This window comes from Tyto alba, unplaced genomic scaffold (assembly GCF_018691265.1).
Source record: "Tyto alba isolate M040663 unplaced genomic scaffold, T.alba_DEE_v4.0 Super-Scaffold_12, whole genome shotgun sequence".
Classification (NCBI taxonomy): Eukaryota; Metazoa; Chordata; class Aves; order Strigiformes; family Tytonidae; genus Tyto; species Tyto alba.
The window spans coordinates 236456-258515 of record NW_024881274.1 but is presented as its reverse complement, the minus strand read 5'-3'; the positions used below and the strand labels follow the sequence as shown (position 1 = coordinate 258515).

At 38.6% G+C, this 22060-nt stretch overlaps 1 protein-coding gene and 1 pseudogene across 1 annotated transcript; both read right to left on the bottom strand.

The window, feature by feature from the left end:
- Positions 1-3981: 3981 nt before the first annotated feature.
- On the bottom strand, positions 3982-4938 carry LOC104358653 (olfactory receptor 6A2-like). The gene is given in 1 exon segment (XM_032987360.1): positions 3982-4938. A coding segment is annotated over 1 exon segment (957 nt).
- Positions 4939-12202: 7264 nt separating this feature from the next.
- Positions 12203-13120, bottom strand: LOC104358642 (annotated as a pseudogene).
- Positions 13121-22060: the final 8940 nt, after the last annotated feature.

Here is a 22060-nt window from a genome sequence, read left to right as displayed (position 1 = left end):
GAATGCACCTGAAGGAGTCTGGAATCTTGTGGGAAAAAGTAGCCTCTGTTGTAGTTCAGTGCTGGGAGGATTGCAGCATACGGGGGTATGGAAGACTGGAGCATCTTGGGAAGGGCTGCAGCCCAGTGGGATGGACTCAAGTAAGAGAAAGTTGGTGTCTCACACCAGAGCAGTGTGGGAAATGCTGTGACCGATGGGAGGGACTCATGTCAGAGAAAGTTTGTGAGGACTGCCTCCTGGGAGAGGGGAAGCATGCTGAAGAAGGGGGAAGAAGTTCCAGAAGCTGCCCCCACTGAAGATGGAAGAAGCGGCAGCACTGACTGCACCCCCCATTCCCTGCCCCTGTGCTGCTGGGGGAGGCGGTGGAGAAATCGGGAGCAGAGCTGAGCCCAGGAAGAAGGGAGGGGTGGGGGGAAGGTGTTATTAAGATGTGGCAATGCTTCTCACTGTCCTACTCTGTTAAGTGTTACTGTTAGTGTCTGTAATAAATTTATGTTTTTTTTTTTCTTCCCCTAATGAGTCTGCTTTTTGCTTGTGACCATAATGTGTGATTTGCCCCTCCCTGTCCTATCTTGAATCCCAAGCCTGGCTTATTTTCCCCTTCTCATTGCTTGGGGGGGAAAGGGGAAGTCAGCAGCTGTATGGTGCTCAGTTTCCCTCTGAGCTCAAACCACGACACCTGATTCTAAGGCAGCGAAAGGGGAGCACTGGGAACTTCCCTAGGGTGAAAGATATTAAAAGATACCAAGAGAAAGCTGCTAGCTTACGCAGTGTCACATATTAAAAAGATGTAGTTACCTAAGGTTGCAAAATCAACAAAACTAAAGCAATAATGAAAAAAATAAATAAGGATGACTTGCTTATTTGGAGAAAGGAAATGGAATAAAAGGTATTATGAGGGGTAGCAAACAACATCATTAGGGTTGTTCTGGGATATATGTTGAACAGCCCTGTACTTAATCAGTACAGTCTGGTGCAGGAAAATAAAGCTGTTATTCCAATCATATCATGTGTTTGGCTTGCTTTCACTGTCAGAGATCTGTAATGATAGTGAGGGAATTCTCAAAAGGAACAAACTAATCTTTCTAACTGACTGTCTCTGGTTAAAATAGGCCATCTGAGTTTGGAATTAGAACCACAAGCCTTCATCCATATTGTGTTCTGTGACCTTCTCCGGTCCCAGGATAGGGAGATAAGGATTTGAAATGCAGGAACCTCTGTGACCACCTTTATAGACAAAGCAGAACAGCTTCATCTTCTGTGGCTGGATTACACCTTGAAGTTACCACCTGGCATTTAAAAAAAGGAATTGGAAATGAGCACTAATATGCTCACAGTGACTACTAACATGGTGAACTTACAGGTGTGGAGCAGACAAGTGATGTGTGTGTGCCATGCAACTGTCTTCTTGGGAAATACATGGGTGAGTAGTTAAAAGCTTGTGGAATTAATTGATCCCGAGTCTGTAACTCCTCTTATGCAATGCAGGCAGAGCCTGATTATTCTAAAAAGGATGAGTGATGAACAGAATGAAAGTTAGGCATTCTGAGCCACCTAGCAAGAACAGAATTACCATCTACAATATTTAAGAGTCAAATGTTGTCAAACAGTCAAAATAAAGATGAACTTTTTATTAGAAGAATTTTAAAATATATTTTTATTCACTTGTGTATATACTTACACATACTTACTATGAACTTATGTTCACTTATGTATACACTTATGTGTATCTGAGGCTGCAGAATCATTGCATCATAGAACTGTTGAGGTTGGAAGGACTGGACAAACTTGGCAGTTGTATTGGATCTACATGGCAAGATTTTGGTAGTGGTGGGTGCTGCAGGGTGGCCTCTGTGAGGAAAGACTAGTTTCAGCCAGCTCCAGAACAGACCCACTGCTGCACAAAACTGAGCCCATCAGCAAAGCTGGTGGCATCTCTTTGATAACATATTTAAGAAAGGATAAAAACACTGTGTGGCAGACTTGAGAGAGAGGAGTGAGAAAAATGTGAGAGAAACAGCCCTACAGACATCAAAGTCAGGGAAGAAGGAGGGGGAGGAGGTACTCCATGGACAAAACAGAGATTCTCCTTCCCATGGAGGAGCATGTTGGAGCAGATAACTACACTGCAGCCCATGGAGGACCTCAGACTGCTGCAGGTAGAAATGCTCTGAAGGAAGATGCAGCCCATGAAGAGCCCATGCTGAAGCTGGTTTATGACAGGAACTGTACCCAATGGGGGACCCATGTTAAAGCAGTCTGTTCCTGATGGACAATTACACTGTGCAGAAGAACATGCTGAACCATTTTGTGAAGAACTGTATCCAGTGGAAGGGACCCCATGATAGAGCCGGGGAAAAGTATGAGGAAGGAGCAACAGAGTCAATATTATGAACTGACTGCAACCTCATTCTCCATACCACTGCACCATTTGGAAGGCAGGAGGTAGAAGAGTCAGAAATTAAGAAGTGAAGTTAGGAAGTTAAGAAGTGAGCCTTGGAAGAAGAGGGGTAGAGGGATGTTGTTTTTATTTTTGTCTTTGTTTCTCACCATCCTATTCTATTTTTAATTGGAAGTAAATTAAATAAATTTTCCCTAAGTCAAGTCTGATGTGCCCATGAGGGTAACTGGTAAATCATCTCCCTGTCCTTTATCTCAACCCATAAGCTTTTTAATCTTATTTTATCCCCCTCTCTTGCTGAGGAAGGGGAGTGAAAGAGTGGTTTGGTGTGTGTCTGACAGCCAGCCAAGGTTAAGCCACCACAGCAGGGTCTCCAAATCATCCTCTGAACTGAGCCACTGGCAAGCATCAGATCTTTCTAGATAGCTCCTCAGATTGATAGGTCAGGCCTCTATGCCCCACAGAGCGGACTTCCCCTGTTACTGTGACTTGCCACATCCTTCTGTTACTGCTGCATGTTTCAGGCTCAGATGGCACTGATTCTTCTTTGGATAGATTATTCAGCCACTTATATATTTTGAGGGCTTTGAAACCATTCTGTAGTTGTATATCTACAGGGAGAAGAGCCTTCCTCCTCTTGACAGAAGTCACAAGCTTCCAGCCTTTAGTGTCATGGTGCTTTCATTACCCAAGCTTCTATTACAGAATCTGACATGAACTCACTATGGCTCTCCCTCCTTCTGTAGAGTTGGGGGGTTCATGCTCTTGTTATCTACAGTTTCAGAAGATTCTTTCAATCAATTTTATCATCTCTAATTTCATACAGTTTTCTGACTTCCTCCCATAGCTCCTTAATTTGTTGACAAAAATCCTCAACCAGCATATAGCTCTGACAGGCACAAACATCATCTTCCAGCTTCTTCAAGAGACAATAGGAATTCCACGAGACCTAAAGTGCTGCATCCCCTCCCTTTGAATCTCAAATCTGAGCTCAGGCCTCTTTTCCCAGAAGTAATTGCTTCAGGCTAGGCTAGAGAGATATCATTTCAACAGCAAATTCACATAATTTATAGGTATCTGGCCTTGTTCATTCTGTCTTCATGTAGATAACTGTTCTTAAAGTTAGGGTAGCTCTCACTCTCAGCTAGACAAAATGGGAATGATTTTCTCATGTATTCAGTGAAGGAATGCAAGGTCCTCCAGAGAAAAGTTCAGGTAATCTTGCCTAACTTTGTCTTTCTGTATAAACATTTATATATTGATTGTATAGGAGATCTGACTGATAAAGCAAAGTTAATGGCATCTCTCCTGCCCTTAAAACAACATTTAGCTTTTTATTTCCTTAAAACAAGTCACTAGTGGGGCTCAAAATGACAGAAGATCATACATAAGTCTGTCTCGCTCATATCAGTCAGTTCCTTGTAATTTCCAAATTTCAAGAAAAAAATATTTAGACTATTTTGCTTCAACTTCAGAGGCACAAACCAGAGCTTTTCATGAAGTGACTTAATCATAAAATCCAATTATTTCTATATGATTTTCTTACCTATACAATCTCTTCATTTCTGTCATTAAACCTGCTAATGTTTCTGCAAGAAAACTCTTCTTCTGAACAAGAACTTTTGGAGAATATCCTTGATTTCCTGCTTCCTCAGGCAATAAATGATGGGATTGAAGAGAGGAACAACAACAGCATAGAGAACAGACACTATTTTGTTTGTGTCATGAACTGGAAATGTTTTGGGCCTCACATAGATGAAAATGGTTGTCGTGTAGAAAACAATGACCACTATAAGGTGGGAGGCACAGGTGGAGAAGGCTTTTTGGCAACCTTTTACAGATGAAATGTGAAGGACAGTGAAGATAATATATGTATAGGATAGGATTACTACAGAGAGGGGCATCAAGAGAATAAATAAGGCAGCCACAAAATCCATAAGAACAGCTCTTTCCATATCTGTGCAGGCAAAGTTCAAGAGAGGAGAAACATCATAGAAGAAATGGTTGATTATATTGGGTCTACAGTAGGTTATCTGAGAGATAAAAAATATTTTGCATCCAGAAACTAAGAAACCACTCAACCAAGATCCCATAGTCAGGTAGACACAGACAGTGTGTCTCATTATAGTAGAGTAACGGAAAGGCTTGCAAATGGCAACATAGCAATCATATGCCATGACAGCCAGGAGGAGGCATCCAGTGTTGCCCAGGCTGAGGAAGAAGTACAGCTGTGTCATGCATCACATGAAGGAGATTTGCTTTGTCTCTGACACAAAGCTCAGCACTGTCTTGGGGAGTGTGACTGTCACATACCAGGTATCCCGGAAGGACAAATTACTGAGGAAAAAATACATAGGGGAGTGGAGGTTATAGTTTGTTCAGACAGTCAGGATGATGATAATATTTTCTACTAAAACTAAGAGATATGCAATGAGAAATATTGCAAAGAAGATAATCTGCAAGTGAGGACCAATGGAGAATTCAAGGAGAATGAATTCTTTGACCAGGTTGTGATTGCTCACCTCCATGTCTCCCATCTACCTCTGTAAAGACAATGACATCAATGACTTACTATTAGTGATTATAATACATTATAATACCTTTTTCTCTCTCTCCTTTTATCTCTCATTCTACAGTTGTTTTACATTTCTTTCACACTGCAGTCATTAATATTAATGTTGATACTGCTGTAAATATTAGTTTTATTAATTATTAAAGTATTCAAAGACATAGTATTTAGAACTAAATAACAATAATTCTGAATTCTTTCAGTGACATAATGTCTAACTTCTCCTTGACCTTCTAGAGGGAATTATCTGTTATTATGTCTAGTAGTTTTCTAAACTCTACAATTAACTTATTTGTGAATTTGTGAACAGTTGCCAGAAAATCAGTCACCATAGATACTCCTTCAAATAACAAAATATTATCAGCAGCAATTTCAGCATTTACATAATTATCACCAATGCATTATTATTTTGTAAAGTTGAAACTTCAGTAAAGGTCAGAATTCAAGCTGTAACTTTAACATAATTTAAATGATAAGTATAAATAAAGCTTTTCTGTCCATTTGTCCAGAAAGAGTGGTCTTAATCCAAAATTCAATTTGAAAACTCCCTACACTGTCTCATAATTTCAAAGAAGTTTGAGAAATTTGCTAGTTTGTTCCCAAACAAACTAGGGAAGTTGTTGCCAAAGAAGGGAAGGGAAGGGAAGGGAAGGGAAGGGAAGGGAAGGGAAGGGAAGGGAAGGGAAGGGAAGGGAAGGAAGGGAAGGGAAGGGAAGGGAAGGGAAGGGAAGGGAAGGGAAGGGAAGGGAAGGGAAGGGAAGGGAAGGGAAGGGAAGGGAAGGGAAGGGAAGGGAAGGGAAGGGAAGGGAAGGGAAGGGAAGGGAAGGGAAGGGAAGGGAAGGGAAGGGAAGGGAAGGGAAGGGAAGGGAAGGGAAGGGATACTGACAAAAATTATCTTCAGTTGAAATATGCTGCTTCTCTTTGTTATTCTTTGCATGAAAATTCACGGATGTTCTGTGAGAAATAAGATTTACTGTGTGGCTTCTCACTAAGAAGATTTAATTTAAACCCCATCTTTTCTGTCATTTTTTTTTACTAGCTTCATTAGCCAATATACTACTTAGCTGACTTACAGAATGTTATTAATATTTATAAGAAATACTAGATTAACAAATACTTTTATTTCACTTACAAATTTGAATCCTAGTACCAACACTGAATAGACTGTCTGAAGTTCACAGAGACTGTGTCACAACATCTATTTATTATTTCTTCACTTTCCTGAAGACTTCATCTATGCATTTGGTTTGTAATTCCAGCGGGACCAATCAAAGAAACAAATTATTTCTTCTCTCTTCCCTAGCTTGGCAACAGTATTTGTCATTAATCTTAAAAAAAAAAAAAAAAACAAAAAAAACAAAAAAAAAAAAAAAACCAAAACAACCAAACAAACTTAACTCTGAAAACAGAAGGTCTGGTAATTTTCCAGTAGCCAGAAACAGATTAAGCAAATAAGCAACATTCTTTATATTGATGACTTATTTTTTCAAAGGTTTCTGACTAAAGCTGTTGATGAAATTGCTGAACAAGGTGGGCAACTGCTCATTAAACAGATAGTCTCAGAGGCTTCTCCTTTAATCAGTATGAGTCATACAACAAAATGATCTATCTTACTCAGCAGAGAAAAAGGGATTTAGGCCTTCAGACTCCATTGGAAGGATTTGTCTTTCCTGACACTACAGGTATGACAAGGAAGATACTAATTATCCCACATTTAAAGACCTGTCATGAGGTTGTACCTGTATAAGCTAGTTGTCTTAACTTAAACAATGAAGAGAAATGGGCATTAAGTAGGATTTATCTCATCTCAAAGAAAACAGTTAAGACACAAATTATTTGAATTGTGCTCTAGAAAGGATTGACCCGTTACAAAACAACCATTCAACCTAGTACCTAGTACAGAGTCTGACATTGTTCACTACCTCCAGATGAATTTTATTCAATTATAATAAAGATTTATGAGAGGAATTTGAGATTTCCAAGCTTACTGGGGGAACATAGATACCAGTTACCTTGTATGAAACAGTGTCAAATAAAGTAGAATTTATTTCACCTGGATTTAGATATCTAACAAGTAGTTGTCTGAACTGTTCAGCTATGTTTCTTGTCTAGTAACAGGGAGAGATAAAAGTCTTCAAAGGTAAATTAATCTAATTTATCTTAAATACCTGTTGAAGGATGAGATAAATCACGCATGGGAGTTGCCTGTTTTTCTTGATTAATGTTTTAGAGTGTCTAGATGATTAGCATAGACTTAGGTAATTTTTAGACTTTTTTTTAAATAAGGTAAGATAAATCCCATCTATAGGCTGTATTTATCATAACTGTAATTGCACAGTATAGGTATCTATTTGAAATCAAGTAGTCTAGTCCTCCTTAACATTCAATAGAGAGAAATTATCACTTCCACAATATGCTTCAACTGGCATTATTTCCAATTCCATAGCCCTGGAGGGTCTCATTTGCTGTCAATGACTTCAAAATCTAGACCTATATATTATCTATACACATTTCACTTCTGGATGCATAAATACAGCAAAGATAAATCTCACTCTTCTAGACTGAAAGAGAGTGGCTCCAGGTTATTCCACTTCAGGTAATCTCATAACTGGAAGGAATTATAAGCATAATCATCCTAGCATCCCAGTACAGGTAATGAACAGTCATAAACAGCTCCAGGGAATGACTGTATAAAATATTTAAACCAGTATGTTTTTTAGAGGAAATTATGAGGTTATGTAATAAGAATGTTTTTATCTACAAACTCATTTTGTGTCAGGTAATAAAACTCAGTTACACAGTCATCTAGTGTCATTTGTTCTGTTCTGTCTTGTCTATAATACTATAAATACTTTAGGATGAGATGGAATATGTCCTGGAAAGAAGTATTTATCTTCTCCAACCACAAAGTGAACCTAGACTCAGTAATACACAATGAGGATTCATCATGTTTAATTTTAGTAGAGTAGTTCAATACTTAAAATTAAATACCTGGGGCCCAAAGCACCCAAGTTTATATGAGACGTGTATGAGGCTGCCATATAATACAAGACCTGTAGAAGACACCTTTCTTCGTAATTCAACAGCTGTAAGCCAACAAATTACCCAAGATCATCCAAAGCTACACTAGTCACTTGAGTCCCATTCTAGGTCTACAGTAGTGGAGGACGTGTTGTAGTCTCAGCTGTTATAATCAGCTAAAGCCTGGTCAGTACCATCAGTGGAGTCTATAGAGTCATTCATCTCATCAAAAAGTAGACATCTATCTTGGACTCATTTCAGTTTCCCAAACTGTTTGGGATTCCTGATAATACCTGTCACTTCCATATGAAATTGGAAGATTTCATACACAACCTAGAGTATGCCTACACTCTTGTGGAGCATATCTGGATGACCTACTGCATCTGAAATGACATTAAATTCCTATTTGCAAGCAACTGAATTTGCTACCACATTTAGTCAGATGATTCATACTTTAGACATCACTGACTGTTGATCAAATATCCATTGACTAGAATGAAAATTTAGACTTGTAGTTGTGATGATAACAGATAAATTTGCTAACATCTAGTGCAAGATTTAGTTGTATAAATGTTGCTTTCTAGTTTCTTATATGTCTCTGTCTCAATACATCTTCATAGGACTTTCAGGTATCACTGCACAATTTTTTTCAGCTGAAGCTACAATTATCTCTAGGAGTCAAGATGACACTAGATGACTATGCAACTGAATCCTGTCCCTATAATTAGGTACATGAATCCCACAAAGGAAATATGAGCTCATTTCATGGCTCTAGCCACATGTTAATTTCAATCATAACTGGCATTCATTATAGATCCAGTGCTTAACACTGTATTACTTAATACACTAAATTTAGGGAAAAACAAAGAGCAAGACACATGAAAGGTCCTTCACACAAATTTCATGCCTTATATTAAAGCTGAAATTTATGGAATTTGTGAAATTCTCCTCAAATAACTTCAGCAATCCAAAAGTTTATGAGTCATGCTATTGCTAGTTGTCTCTCCTCTTATAATTATTGAAGAAACAGAATTACCTCCAGAAGATGTGTTCCCCAAAATATCTAAAACATCTTGCTTAAGAAATAAACTATCTTTCATATTTGGCTATTTGTGTCCTCTGATTACTAGCAGATTAGGGTGAAAGAACTAATGTTAAATGGCTAAAACTGAGTGAGAAGAATCTCATGTCATAAGATGGTAGTCTAAGACAAGGATAAATGTGATGTTAATGTGCTTGCTTTCCTTTCATTTCCCAATGTCTGCTTATTTCAAACACAATTTAGAGCCTAACTCTTCTCTTGAAAATCCCCATCCAACACACACATTAAGAAGGCACTAATCTCCAGCTGGCGTCTTGAATCTTGAACAGCTTAGTGTTGCCTGCAGACTCTTTGATCCCATCTGGTGTAAAGGAAAGTCACTAGGTAAAAAGATTCATTAATAAGCAATCATGATAATATTGAGACGATACAGCTTTTTGAAAAACTCACTAGAGTTTTGTATGAATATATGTGTGATTCCTACCCTCCTCCAGAAGGAATGAGACCAGATCACAGTATGTTCGCATTTTTATTCAAAATCCCACCAGGAGGTGTCTGCACTTTTCAAGATTTCAATCAGAAGTTTGACATACAATCCAGAGAGTAAAAGAGAACATGAAACAATATCAAATTCTAATCACAACTCCAGTGTGGGCTCCATTGATGGACTTCTGTGTACATTACAACCCTCATAGTATTCTTACCTCAGTTGGACTGATCTGATGGTTAGTGTTTATAGAGTTTTTTGATCTGGAAATATAAGATGAGTTATAATTCAGAAATTACTTCCATGTGAAAAATTATGCTTACTGATAAAATCTGTGGTTTTCAGAGGGGTCTTGGAGTGAGTGCTTCTAACGCTTAAATAGACTAATGACAAGAAAAATGAAAAGTCTTGCATCTGGACAAAAAAGTCCCCTCATGCAACAAGACAGGTTGGTGCCTGACTGGCTATGAAACAACCTTGCAGAAAATCTTCTGGGGATCCTGACTGACAGCACACTGAACAGGGGCCAGTAGTGTACCCTTATAGCAAAGACAAACAAACACATCATGGTCTGTATTTCTAAGACTGTAGTCAGTGGAACGGTGGAAGAGATTCTTGTCCTTTATTAAACACTTGCAAGACCCTAGTCTGTAATAGTGTATACTGTCCAAAGTTCCCCAGGATAAAAAAGGCAGTGACATATGGAGTGGAGTGAGACTAGTGAAGGACCACCAAGTTGGTTAAGGATCTGGAGAACAAGACATACGGGGAGAGAATGAGAGACCAGGGCTTGTTTATCCTTAAGAAGTCAAGGCCCAGGGAAGTCCTCACTGTTTACAGCTCCCTAGGTGGGGTGATGGGATGGTGGTAGAGAAGTTGGAGACAGCCTTCTCTTGGAGGTATCCAGTGGCAGGAGCAAAGGAAAGAGAGAATAAGTTGGAACACAGGAAATTCCTATCAGATATAAAGAAATTCTATTTTCACAGAAAGGATGGAACTTGTGCTCACAATGTTTGTGAAATCTCTTTGGAGATAATAAAAATTCAACCTCATAGTTGAGCAAGCTGAATTACTTTCAAATTTGGACCTCCTCTGAGAAGGATGTTGGAATTCCAGAGGTCCTTTTGAACCTAAACTGTTTTATGATTCCAGGATTCTGAAGTTAACAAAATTCACATACACATGCAGACATGCTTGCCTCTTTTTTTGTGATGTGGGACAGTAAGAATGAGGAGATCAAGAATGACAATGTATGATGGGAAATTCTGAGAATAAATTAGTAGAGCCAATGCAAATTAGCACGATTAAGAAATAGCACAGGGGATTCGGAAAAATTTCAGTTAAGGAACAAGTAGAGTTTGGATAGATAGGTGTAGTTCTAAATTTCTAAGAAGCCCCAGGTCTCCCTACAACTCTGAAGACAGTGATATTTTTACTTTTTGCCTGAATGTGCTTAGTTCAAAACATTTTAAAAATGTGAAGGCTCTGCTGCAGCCTTCCAAAATGTTTTTTCATGGTATGAAATTAATAGCATGTCAGAAACTCTTGAAAAACTCCACACTCAATTGTTCCACTGAGGAAGGAGCCAAAAATAAAATAGTTTTATCCATTTTATGAGGAGCAGATCCTAATAAGTTGTGAGTGAGAGAGAATTAATTAGTTCCAAAAGGGAGCCTGCAAATTAATTTATATTCTTAAGGTATGTGCTATACAGGAATAAGCCCAAGTTATTTGACATTATAAGGTCTATAAGCATTATAAATCATTAATATATAAGCATTATAATTTGTAATGCTTCTTAAGTACTTTGTGAACTGTTTTGGGGATTAATCTCTATTTCCCTGAACAAATGGACTAGAATGGTATATGTCCACATGGGTCATAGTGGATCGTTCCTTGAGTAAATTCCCATCCTAAGTATCTAAGAGGTGATTATTGTCACGAAGCTCTGGGCAATAGAGTCTCTGTAAATTGTGGCTGTTAGATGACTATGTTTAGCCAATTGTTCTCTTAATGCCTACATGTCCTCATGTAATATAGAAGAAGCAGAGGAAAATTACACTTGAAAATCAGGAGTCTCATTTAACATTTAAAATGGAAGTGAAACTATAGAAATTAACTCTCTTCCCCAAAAGTAAAGGTTTGTTCTGTAAATCTCAGCTACTTCCCAAAGTTCTATTTGAAGTTAATGAAGAGAAGCCGGAACTTCTCAGAGGTGGTTGATGTTCTTCTATAACAGCTATCTAAAATTACTGATATTATCTGAATTACTGAAGTTCCCATCCTAATACCCGTGAAGAAAGTTGGCATAACTATTCTTTGAATCCCAGTTTCATATTATGTTGGATTAAGGTCAGAATGCAGTTTTGTTCTTTGATACAGACCAAAAAGATACATCAAGAGAAGGCAATGTGGTCAGGAATGATGTGTCATTTGTTCAGTAGAAACACGTTCTTTTACATTCACACAGTGTTAGCATTCATTGATTTTAATTTAACACACAGATTGACTCAGGAAAAGCAATCCTTAACAACTGATGTCTAAACAAAATCATAATCTTAATCTCTATGAAAGTAAGTCTTATTAGATATTCATAGGATTCAGAAAATTCAGTTGGAAGATTATCTTCAAAGTATTATATTAGTGATGAGATCCAGAAACTCTGGTGAGAGCACCCATGACTCACAAGACCTTCCACAAAGTGTCTTTTACTTCCTAGTTCAACAGACAGAAAATGAATGGATTTAGAATTGGAGTGACTATAGCATAAATTATGGAAACCAGCTTGTTGAGATCCAGGGAGTGTATGCTCCTGGGTTGGGCATACATGAAGAGGGTGGCTGAGAAGAAGATGATTAAAACAGCCAGGTGAGAAACAGAGATGGAGAAGGCTTACTTCTTGTTCTGGGCCATGGGAATGCACAAAATTGTGCTGATTATGCACATGTAAGAAATTATGATGACAGAGAGGGGGATCAACAGAATAAGCAAGACAAAAACAAAGTCCACCTTCTCTGCAACTAACTGCTCAGTGCAAGAGAGGTTGAGTAAAGGGCTGATGTCACAGTAGAAGTGGTTGATGGCACTGGGGCCACAAAAAGAGAGCTGGGAAATGAAGAAAAACTTTAGCACAGATGTCAGAAAGCCAACCAGTCAAGAGCCCATGACCAGCTGTGTACAGACTCTGTGGTTCATGATGACTGGGTAGTGAGGAGGGTCACAGATGGCCACATAGCTGTCATAAGCCATGACAGCCAGAAGAACACATTCAGTACTGACGAGGGCAATGAAGAGATAGAGCTGGGTCATTCAACCTGTGAAGGAGATGCTCTTATTCTTCACCAAAAAGTTGATCAGCAGTTTGGGAACAGTGGCTGAGATGTACCAGGTCTCTAGGAAAGATAGATGGCCTAAGAAAAGGTACATGGGCTTGTGGAGTTTGTGATTTCTTCTGATTAAAGTGATGATGACTGTGTTTTCAAGGACAGTCTACAAATACAGAGTGAGGAAAATTACAAACAATAGAGCCTGCCGCTCTGTGGTGGTAGGGAATCCCAAGAGGATGAACTCATGATTGTGGGTATCATTTTCCGGCATCATGACAACCTTGAAGACCTGGAATGTGTAAGGAGGAAAAAATAAGGAAATAAGGATCATCTTGTATCATATCCTCCAAACATCCCCTCCATATTGGACTTGCAAATACCCCATTTAAGTAGACATTCCACACCAGTTATTTAATTGACATTCTCTATTATTTAACCACTCCTGAAATTTTTTGAGTTCTACAGTGTTATAGGATTAGTGATTCAGATCCTGGCCCCAAGAAAATGTTTAGACTTCACTGATTTCTTCATAGGTCTTCTTACCCTTATCTTCACTTAAAAGACAGTCAAAGGGAAAAGGAAATATTGTTAAATGTGCTTTTCATCTCAGTTCCAAGCTACCCCATTTAGGCCACAAATGCCAAAAGATATCTTGATAAAAAGCACAGCCTTGCTAAATGTCTGAACTCATGTAAGGGAAATTTGGCTTGAGATGGTTTTCTCTCTCCCTTTCCCTCGACTATATGCAGAAGAAAATAAGTGTTTGTTCTTTCAAATACAGCACTTTAATTAAGTTTTCTAGGGTTCTGGGATATATGCATTTATTTTTGTCTTTCAGAATTGGGAAGGATCTGTGCACCTGAAAATATCTCTCATTTCCAGTATATTGATTGATTGACTAAAACAGATCACTTCTTCTCACAAATAACAATTTTCATGTAGTCTAGAGTAATTTCAGTACCCATCCATCATCTTTCTTCTGCCATAGTTGATTAAATTTTTCTTGGTTTATTATAATATACCAGAAGTTTGATGTTTATTCTTATTCTTTTCCAGTTAGTGAAGGTTTCAAACAAACTTTTTTGACCTATTCCTGCACATTCACTTCCAATAATCAACTACCTTTCTAGAATGATGTCCAGGCTTTGTCCTTCACAAAATATTTTTCATATGAAACATTAAGAAAAAAACACATTAATGTTATGTTACAAAAAAATACACAGAAAAAGAATATGTATTTTACTGAGTTCACTATTTATGTATCTATCTTGAATCTGATTTTTTTTTTTTATATATAGATTCTCTATGGAGAATTAGTCTAATTATAGAATTTACATGTTTCATTACAAGTACCTAACTGCTGCCAAATAACAAAGTGACAGAATTTTATCTCTAGGGGTGGCTTTCACATTTCCTAGCTTGTACTGTACTGTATATGGCACTCCTCAACGCTATTTTAGCAACTTCCATTATATTTGTGACATTTAATTTAATGTGTGGTAAAAGTTGACAGATAAAGCATGTAACCTGGTTTCCAGTATAGTCAATGGAGATCTAAGCAGTACTAGAAAAAATCCTAACCTATGTGATCTTAGTATGCTCTAGAATATAAACCATAATTGAAAGGTGCGCAAATGAAAAGGATGACAAAAAGATAAAATAAAAATTCTGTTTACACTTTCCAATATAGGCTGTAAAAATTCCCCAACTACCTTATAGTACCGTAGAATGTTGACTGAAAATAATTTTGTAAAAAAGGGTGATTAATTAGAGTATTTCAGGTACCTGCTTTCAAATAATAAATCACTCTTATGTGACATATAAAGATAACTTCCATGTTTAATTTTGAGAATCATTAATGTTACATGAATTTTCTCAGGGTAAAAATTATTCTGAATTTTTTTTTTTTTTTTTGTTTTCTAATCCAGTGAAAGGGGAATACAAGTGCCAATTTTTATTACATAAATATTTTCAGTATCTTCAGAAGAACTGTTATCACATATAATACAGAGAGGGGGTGAGGGGAAGGTTATATTTAACTCACACTAAAATACTGTTTAAATTTAAGGGGAAAAAACAATTTTAAAATATAATATTAATGTCAAAATACATTGAAATATATTATTGCTGCTGCTATTGTCACCCTCATCTCTCAAAGGAGGTCATAGAATTTTTTAAAGCACATAAAGTATAAGAAATTTCCATCTTCCTAATCTTTCGATCTATTATATTCACCTCTGTTTTCCCTGCCAAACACCCCTTCTTTCTTCTCTCTCACATGTTGTTTCTCTTGGAAACTACTGATTTCCAAGTGTCTACCAACTTATGTTGGTATTTTCAGAGTGCAGGTGAAATGAGACAAGAAAGACCTCTAACAAAGCTAGAGAAAAAGAATTTAAATGTCCTTTGTCTGAACAAGAGACCAGCATCTATGCTTATGTTTCTCCCTTTTGTTTAGCTAGAACCTTACCACTTTGTTTTTCTCTTAATGGTTGAAAGCAGGCTGGATTCTAAAATCCTGTGAGCATATACAGCTCCTGTAGACTTTTTTCAGCTTCCATCGAATCAAAGATTTCCCAGGATGGAAAATATCACCCAGTATGTTATCCTTCAAAGCTCAAGAGAACTAAGAACAAAATTATAGGGAATAAATTCCCCTTCTTTTGCTGAATCTCATGGAAGAGGTTGATTATCTGGGGAATTTTTTGTTCACTTGTTTGCTTTTTTTTTTTTTTTTTTTTTTTTTTTTTTTTTTAATGTGCAAACCAGCTATTGTAGAACTATTGATACTTGTTTTTCTTTCTCCAAAGTCAATGCTGTCTATGTGATAAGATATTGGACTGGAACTCGGGGCATTTCTAATCTGCTCATAATGCTCATACATGATGGGTAGCTTTGATCAATAAATCTCTTCCCTTATCAGTGCCTTAGGTTGTCCATACATAACACAGTGATTATACTCACCTTGAAAACTGTTGGTCTCAGGTCAGCTGGTATTGGGGTGATGCGCTGAACCATGACAAACTCACTCAAGTTTGTTGAAAGGGGAACATTGCCAAGAGAAAATGCTGCCACACTGTATGCAAGCCCCCAATTTATTACCAAATACTTACATACTTTAATTCATGCTTTTACATCCTACTGACCTTCAGATTTTGTCTGTTTACTGTTCACACACTCATCACGCACTTGACAAGTCGAGTTCCAACCTGCTGCTTCTCACGCTCGCAACAGGGGGTTTCGCACTGTTGCCTCATTTATCCACAATCATCCTTCTAATTTAAAGGTTAGTCTACATTTTTGCTAACCGCCAATTTTTCATTCCCACAAAAACTACTTGAGGTTCCACAGGGAAAGTGGTGCCCACGCGTTAAATATCAATAATATTTTAAGTGAGAAAGACACCATTCAGAGGGGAATTCCGCTCCCACCATATGCTTAGAAACTCAGAGTCTTTCAACTCACATATTAAGACACATAAATACAGGTGACAATAATTCAAGTATTCATATGTGAATTACATGCCTGAACTCCCATTACAGTCAGTGGGGAGAGAATTAATAGAAAAGAGTCTGGACAGCAGTTCACCTCATTTAAAAGTAGCCAAATTGTTTGGGATTCTTTTTCTAAAATGTGTGTCTTTTCAAACACTGTTGGATGTTCATCTTAGCCTTCAGCTGATGGTCTGTATTTTCTGGGTTGTATCTGCCAGATAGATACATGTTGTGGTTACCCAAGGTACCAACCATCTGTTCCCTTCTTTGATAGCTAAAGTAAAGCAGATGTATCCCAGGCTCCTGTGTGTGTCTACACATTCAATTCAGTTTTGTGCTGTTGGAAAACCTGATAGTTTGAGAAGTTAAGTCTTCATCTCTGGAAATCTGATTCTCATTAAAAGTAGAGTGCAAATACATGTAAGCCAGTCAGACAGTCAGAAAATTTGGGCCCGAGTAGGAGCTAAAGTTCAAAATTGTCACAAACAATTTTTTTAAATGGGAAAAAGTTCCTTTAGATATCAGAATTCTGAGTATAGTCCAACTTTTATTTCAAAGTATAGGCAAATAAAAGTAATAAAGAAACAGCAAAGCACTCCAAAAGAGACCACAGTTAAGTTTTAAATTAGGCCTGTATCTACATTTGCAAATAACTTCAATTTCTGATTTAGTCCAAGGAAACCTTGGTTCGCCCATTAAACATGCCTGTATACCCCATGCAAAGTTACAGAACACCAAACTCATACACTGTTTCATGCAAGAGAAACAACACATTTCTGGACTGTAATGCAACTTGTAGTTACTTCAAATAGAAATCTCAAAGAGCCACAAGAACACCAGACAGAGCCTAGGGAAGACCTGGGTGAAATTCTATTATGTGATGTGTATGTAGCAACCAACTTCATATGGCTTTAATCCTGTCCAGTGCAGATCCAACTAGCCTTGTACCACCTGATCTCGGGGACTGTGGATGACTCAGGGTGGGGTGTTAATAGCGTACTTGTAGACAGACTTTGTGTTTGTTGTGTTTATTGATGCACTGATGGCATACATGCCCATAGCTGGAATGATAGAAAGACATTCAGAGTTGTACCAAACAGAATCAAAGTAATAAGAAAATCAGTTTTGGACACAGTACTTTTGGATGACTGTAGACCAAAGCAGGAGAATGAAATTCAGGAAAGGTGCGTATTTGTGAGTCTGACAGTGACCTGCTAGTTCTCATCCCCAATTCCTGCTTCCCAGTGTTCTGTTTATTTAATGCTCCTTCAGTGATGTAACAATACAGGTACAAGAGAACTCTACAAGACACTGAGTCATTTTGCATATGTGACCACTTTACTTTTTTTGCCTTATTTTCTTGTTACTATTCCCCTACCATTTCTTTAGGCTACACCTTTCATTATTTCTTTTACACTTTCTGTCTCCTAGCAATTTTAATTAGGATTAAGATTCATCTCACTTCATTTTAAGCATGTAGGGCATAGAAACCTATACTTAACCTCACCATCTGATTCTTTTAATAGTTAAAGGTGAGGATCTCATTTACATCATTTTCAGATAGATGAATGTGAGATGAGGAATCACGACTTTAAAACCAGTAAAGTTATAAAGTAGGTATGTTTATTTAGTGCTGGGCGCACGGGGGAATAATTTCCTCCAAATGCATGCGTGACTTTGAGCCAAAAGTGGCTCCTTTTTATTATGTAGAATGTTACATATGTATCACAATTCCGGGAATAGGGAGGGAATATTACAATTAGTTCCGAGAAATCCTTAACATATCCCCCACCCCAAGCCCCTGGCACCAGATTCCCTAACTACAACTTTGGTGCCAGCCCTCCCCTAGCAACTCCCATGTTATCAGATAAACGGCATGTGTTAAAAAGACAGAGCATGTCCCAACAAACAAAGGGCAGGTCCCAACAAGCAATCTTAACAGATAAACTGCATGTCTCAACCCCCAGGTGCAATGTTTCCTGAGGGGGGCGGGGGGCATCTGGTTAATGTTTCCTTAGGTCAAATGGAAGTACATGAAGACTCCCTAGAACTCCATTGATGGTAAACATACTGCAGTCTGGTTGAATAGCTCATCTTGTAAAGTTAGGTGTAAGGAACTTTACTTCAAGTTACTGACTAACCCTGAGCTATTAGTCTGAACCTACCTACAAATATTGAAAAGCAGCAGGTAACTCTTAGTTATCTTTCTCAGTCCAACCATCCCTGCATTATCTGTGGTTCACTCAAAATACCCCAGCTGTTATTCATCCAACTACTGTAATGCTATTCATATCTGCACACTTTTATACAGTCACTGGAATTGAACAGACTGGCACCAAAAAAACAGACTCATCTTATGTAGGACTTGAATCATTCTTTGTAGAAAACTATCCTTTCCTCCAGTAAATGAAGAGAAAGACTCAGACAATGAAATCTACTGTCTTAGGCTTCCATTAGCTCTGGTGAATCTAGGCCACTGACTCTAAAGGTCCCCCTTAAGATTAATTATGTCCTGAAAATGTTTATTTCTCTCCTATAACGACAAAAAGTATCTTAAGTTCAGCGCAGTTGAAAATGTCTACATTACAGATATTTGCAGCTAGAACAAATAACTTAACAAAAATGCCCACATTCTAAGGAAAAAACCTCCATATCCACATCTGTGCAGTCACCATCTTGCTCATCAGAAATCTCAGTGTTGCAGTGACAGAGAATAACTGATTGTTGCAAGTTTCTTCTTGTTTTCCATTATTCAGGAGCCAGCACTCCCACATGAAGTAAGGAACTGGGTGGAAGCCCTAATTTGGCCCCGAGCCTAGCTGCTGATACATGGTTGACATGCAGAAAGCAATTACTGTGATGATACTAATTCAGCAGGTGTGTGAGGAGAGATATGCAGAAGAGGGAGAGAACAGGATCTGCTGAAGTGGAGGCACTAAAAGCATCATTGATGAGTACTGTGGCTTGGGGGGTAACGGTTTGTGGCTCAGGCATGAGCCACAAAGGTGGTTATGGGTGGGAAGGATGCTCAAGAGCTGTTAAGAGCTGGGGAGGGTAATATGGACAAAGAATGCTACAAAGAGTCTTTTCAGAAGGTTGGCACAAAGGAAGATTTGATTGAACCACAGTTGTGAACAGCCACAGAATGGATAGGAAAGAGAAGCTGACTGAGAGAAAGAGATTGTGACCTTCAACATAGAAAGACAGAGAACTGCACGGATAATAGACAGTAGAAAACCCAAGGAATCCAGGTCAAAAAGGAGAGCTAGACAGGAAGAAATGATGGATGAGAGATTGGAACAGAAGAGAAAGAGCAGAGTGGGCACTGGCCAGGAAAAGAAGAAAACCTGATCCAGAAAAAATCTGAACTGAAAATTAAGTGTTTGTACATTAATAAAATGGTACAACATACTACCACTTTCAAATAACAGCTTAGCCTGTGGAATATCTATTGTAAATATATAGTATCTATAAATCTCTAGATGTAACGTGTTCCTTCAAGAAAGAATGATTTTTCTCTGTACTATGTCCAGACCTGCTGTCCCAAACAGGATACTTATTTAATGTTTAATTACTACAGTGTTTTCTGTGTGTTTTTTTCACTTAACTGTAAGTCCAGGATTCATAATCTTTTTTTCAACACCAACAACATGGGAATCACAAAATTACATGAACTGGCAATTCTAGTGACATCAGGAATCACTGGTGTGATCTGGTGGGTGTTTAATGTTTGATAATGATTCTCAGTTAGCATATATTTCTGTTGCCCAGCTTGAGTGATGTTCCTTCTAGCTTACTGTCCTGTGTTGAGTGAGTGGTGTTTTTTTGGTGGCAGGAGAGGGGGCTATAGGGGCAGCCCCCTGTGAGAAGCTTCTTGAAGCTCCCCCAACTCCAAGTCAGCTCCACTTCTGTTTATAAAACTGAGCCAATCAGCTGCACCTCTGCGATAACGTATTTAAGAAGGGACGTGGTGACATGCAGGTGGACTTGTGAGGAGGAGTTGTGGCAGCTGCGTGAACACCAAGGTCGGTGGAGGAACAGAGGAAGAAAGGAGAGGAGAGGTGTGCTGGAGCAGAGACCTCCCTGTATCCTGTGGTGAGACGGCAGGGCGGCCCCCCCTGCCACCCATGGATATCTACGGTGGAGCAGACATTGATTTATGGCCTGTGGCTTCTGCCTGGTAGATCAAGGTGCCATGTCCGAAGAAGGCTGGGGTCTTGTGGGAAAAAGTAGCCTCGCCACTGTAATTCAGCGCTGGGAGGGTTGCAGCATGTGGGGGTGTCCCACACTGGAGCATCTTGGGAAGGGCTGCAGCCGTGGGAGAGGATCCAGTCGGAGAAAGTTAGTGACCCATGATGGAGCAGTGTGGGGAACGCTGCGGCCCATGGGAGGAGTTCAAGTCGGAGAAAGTTTGTGGAGGACTGTCTCCTGTGAGAGGGGGACCACGATGGAGCAGGGGGAAGAAGTTCCAGAAGCTCCCCCCACAGAAGATGGAAGAAGCGGCAGCACTGACTGCACCCCCCATTCCCTGCCCCTGTGCCATTGAGGGGAGGAGGTAGAGATATCGGAAGCAGAGCTGAGCACAGGAAGAAGGTTGATTTTCTAAACCAACACCGGTCTTGTTGCAAATACCTTAATAAAACAGTTTGAATCCTAGAATATTATGTTGATTTGAGTTTAAAAGTATGATTTTGATTTAACATGAAGCTACAGTAGCTATGAGAATATAAAGTACACTGAGGCCCTTAGGATTAAGCATCCAATATGCTGTGTGCCTTGAACACTCTAACAATCATTATGGACTCTGAATTAACACAATAGGTACTGGTTATGGATCATGACTTGAAACAATAGGTACCAGAAGAAACTGGTTTTGGTTGGGAAGATCGGCCAAAGGACAAATGAGCATTAGCCAAAGATGGAGTGAGCATGCGCAAGGATGGAGTTCAATCAGCTGACACAGTGATGAAGACTATCGACGACCACCAGAGGACCCCTGTCCAGTATAACCACGCATGCATTAGAGACATTTGCATGTGATAATAATTCCCAGGAAATAACATGAATATGCTAATCATTGCCCTCCCCCCATTCTATTTAAATCAATCAGTAAAGATGACCAATGATTTCTGCAGAATAGGAATATAGATAAGGTGAGGTAACTGAAAGCCAATCATTATTAAGGTCAACTTAAACTTTATGAATTTTGTTGATCTTATGTAACTATGACTCTGCTGAAAAAGTGTATACATATGTTGTGCTTTGTACCTGTCGGCGAACACGTCTTTGGCGGAGTTATCCCCTGTGCTCCCCAGCACTGGAATAAAGAAGTGCCTGCTTATCTGCTGTGTGTAGATAAGTTCTTTCGCAATTGCGACCTCTAACAGTCTCTTCTGGTACCTATTATTTTAACTCAATATTCATAACCAGTACCCATTGTTTTGATTCAGAATCCATAACGATTCCTATAGTGATTAAGGCAAACATCATACTAGTTACCTGTTCCTAAGGGCCTCAACATACCTTATATTGTCATAGCTGCTATAACTCCATTTTAAATCAAGGTCATATTTTAAACTAAAATCAAAATAATATTCTAGGATTCAAACTATTTTATTAAGGTAATTGCAACATTTTTACCGAAATAACATTCTGGACAACTAATTATGTTTCTAGATCTGGGGTTGCTGTTATAATATGATGTAAATACAAAGACAGGA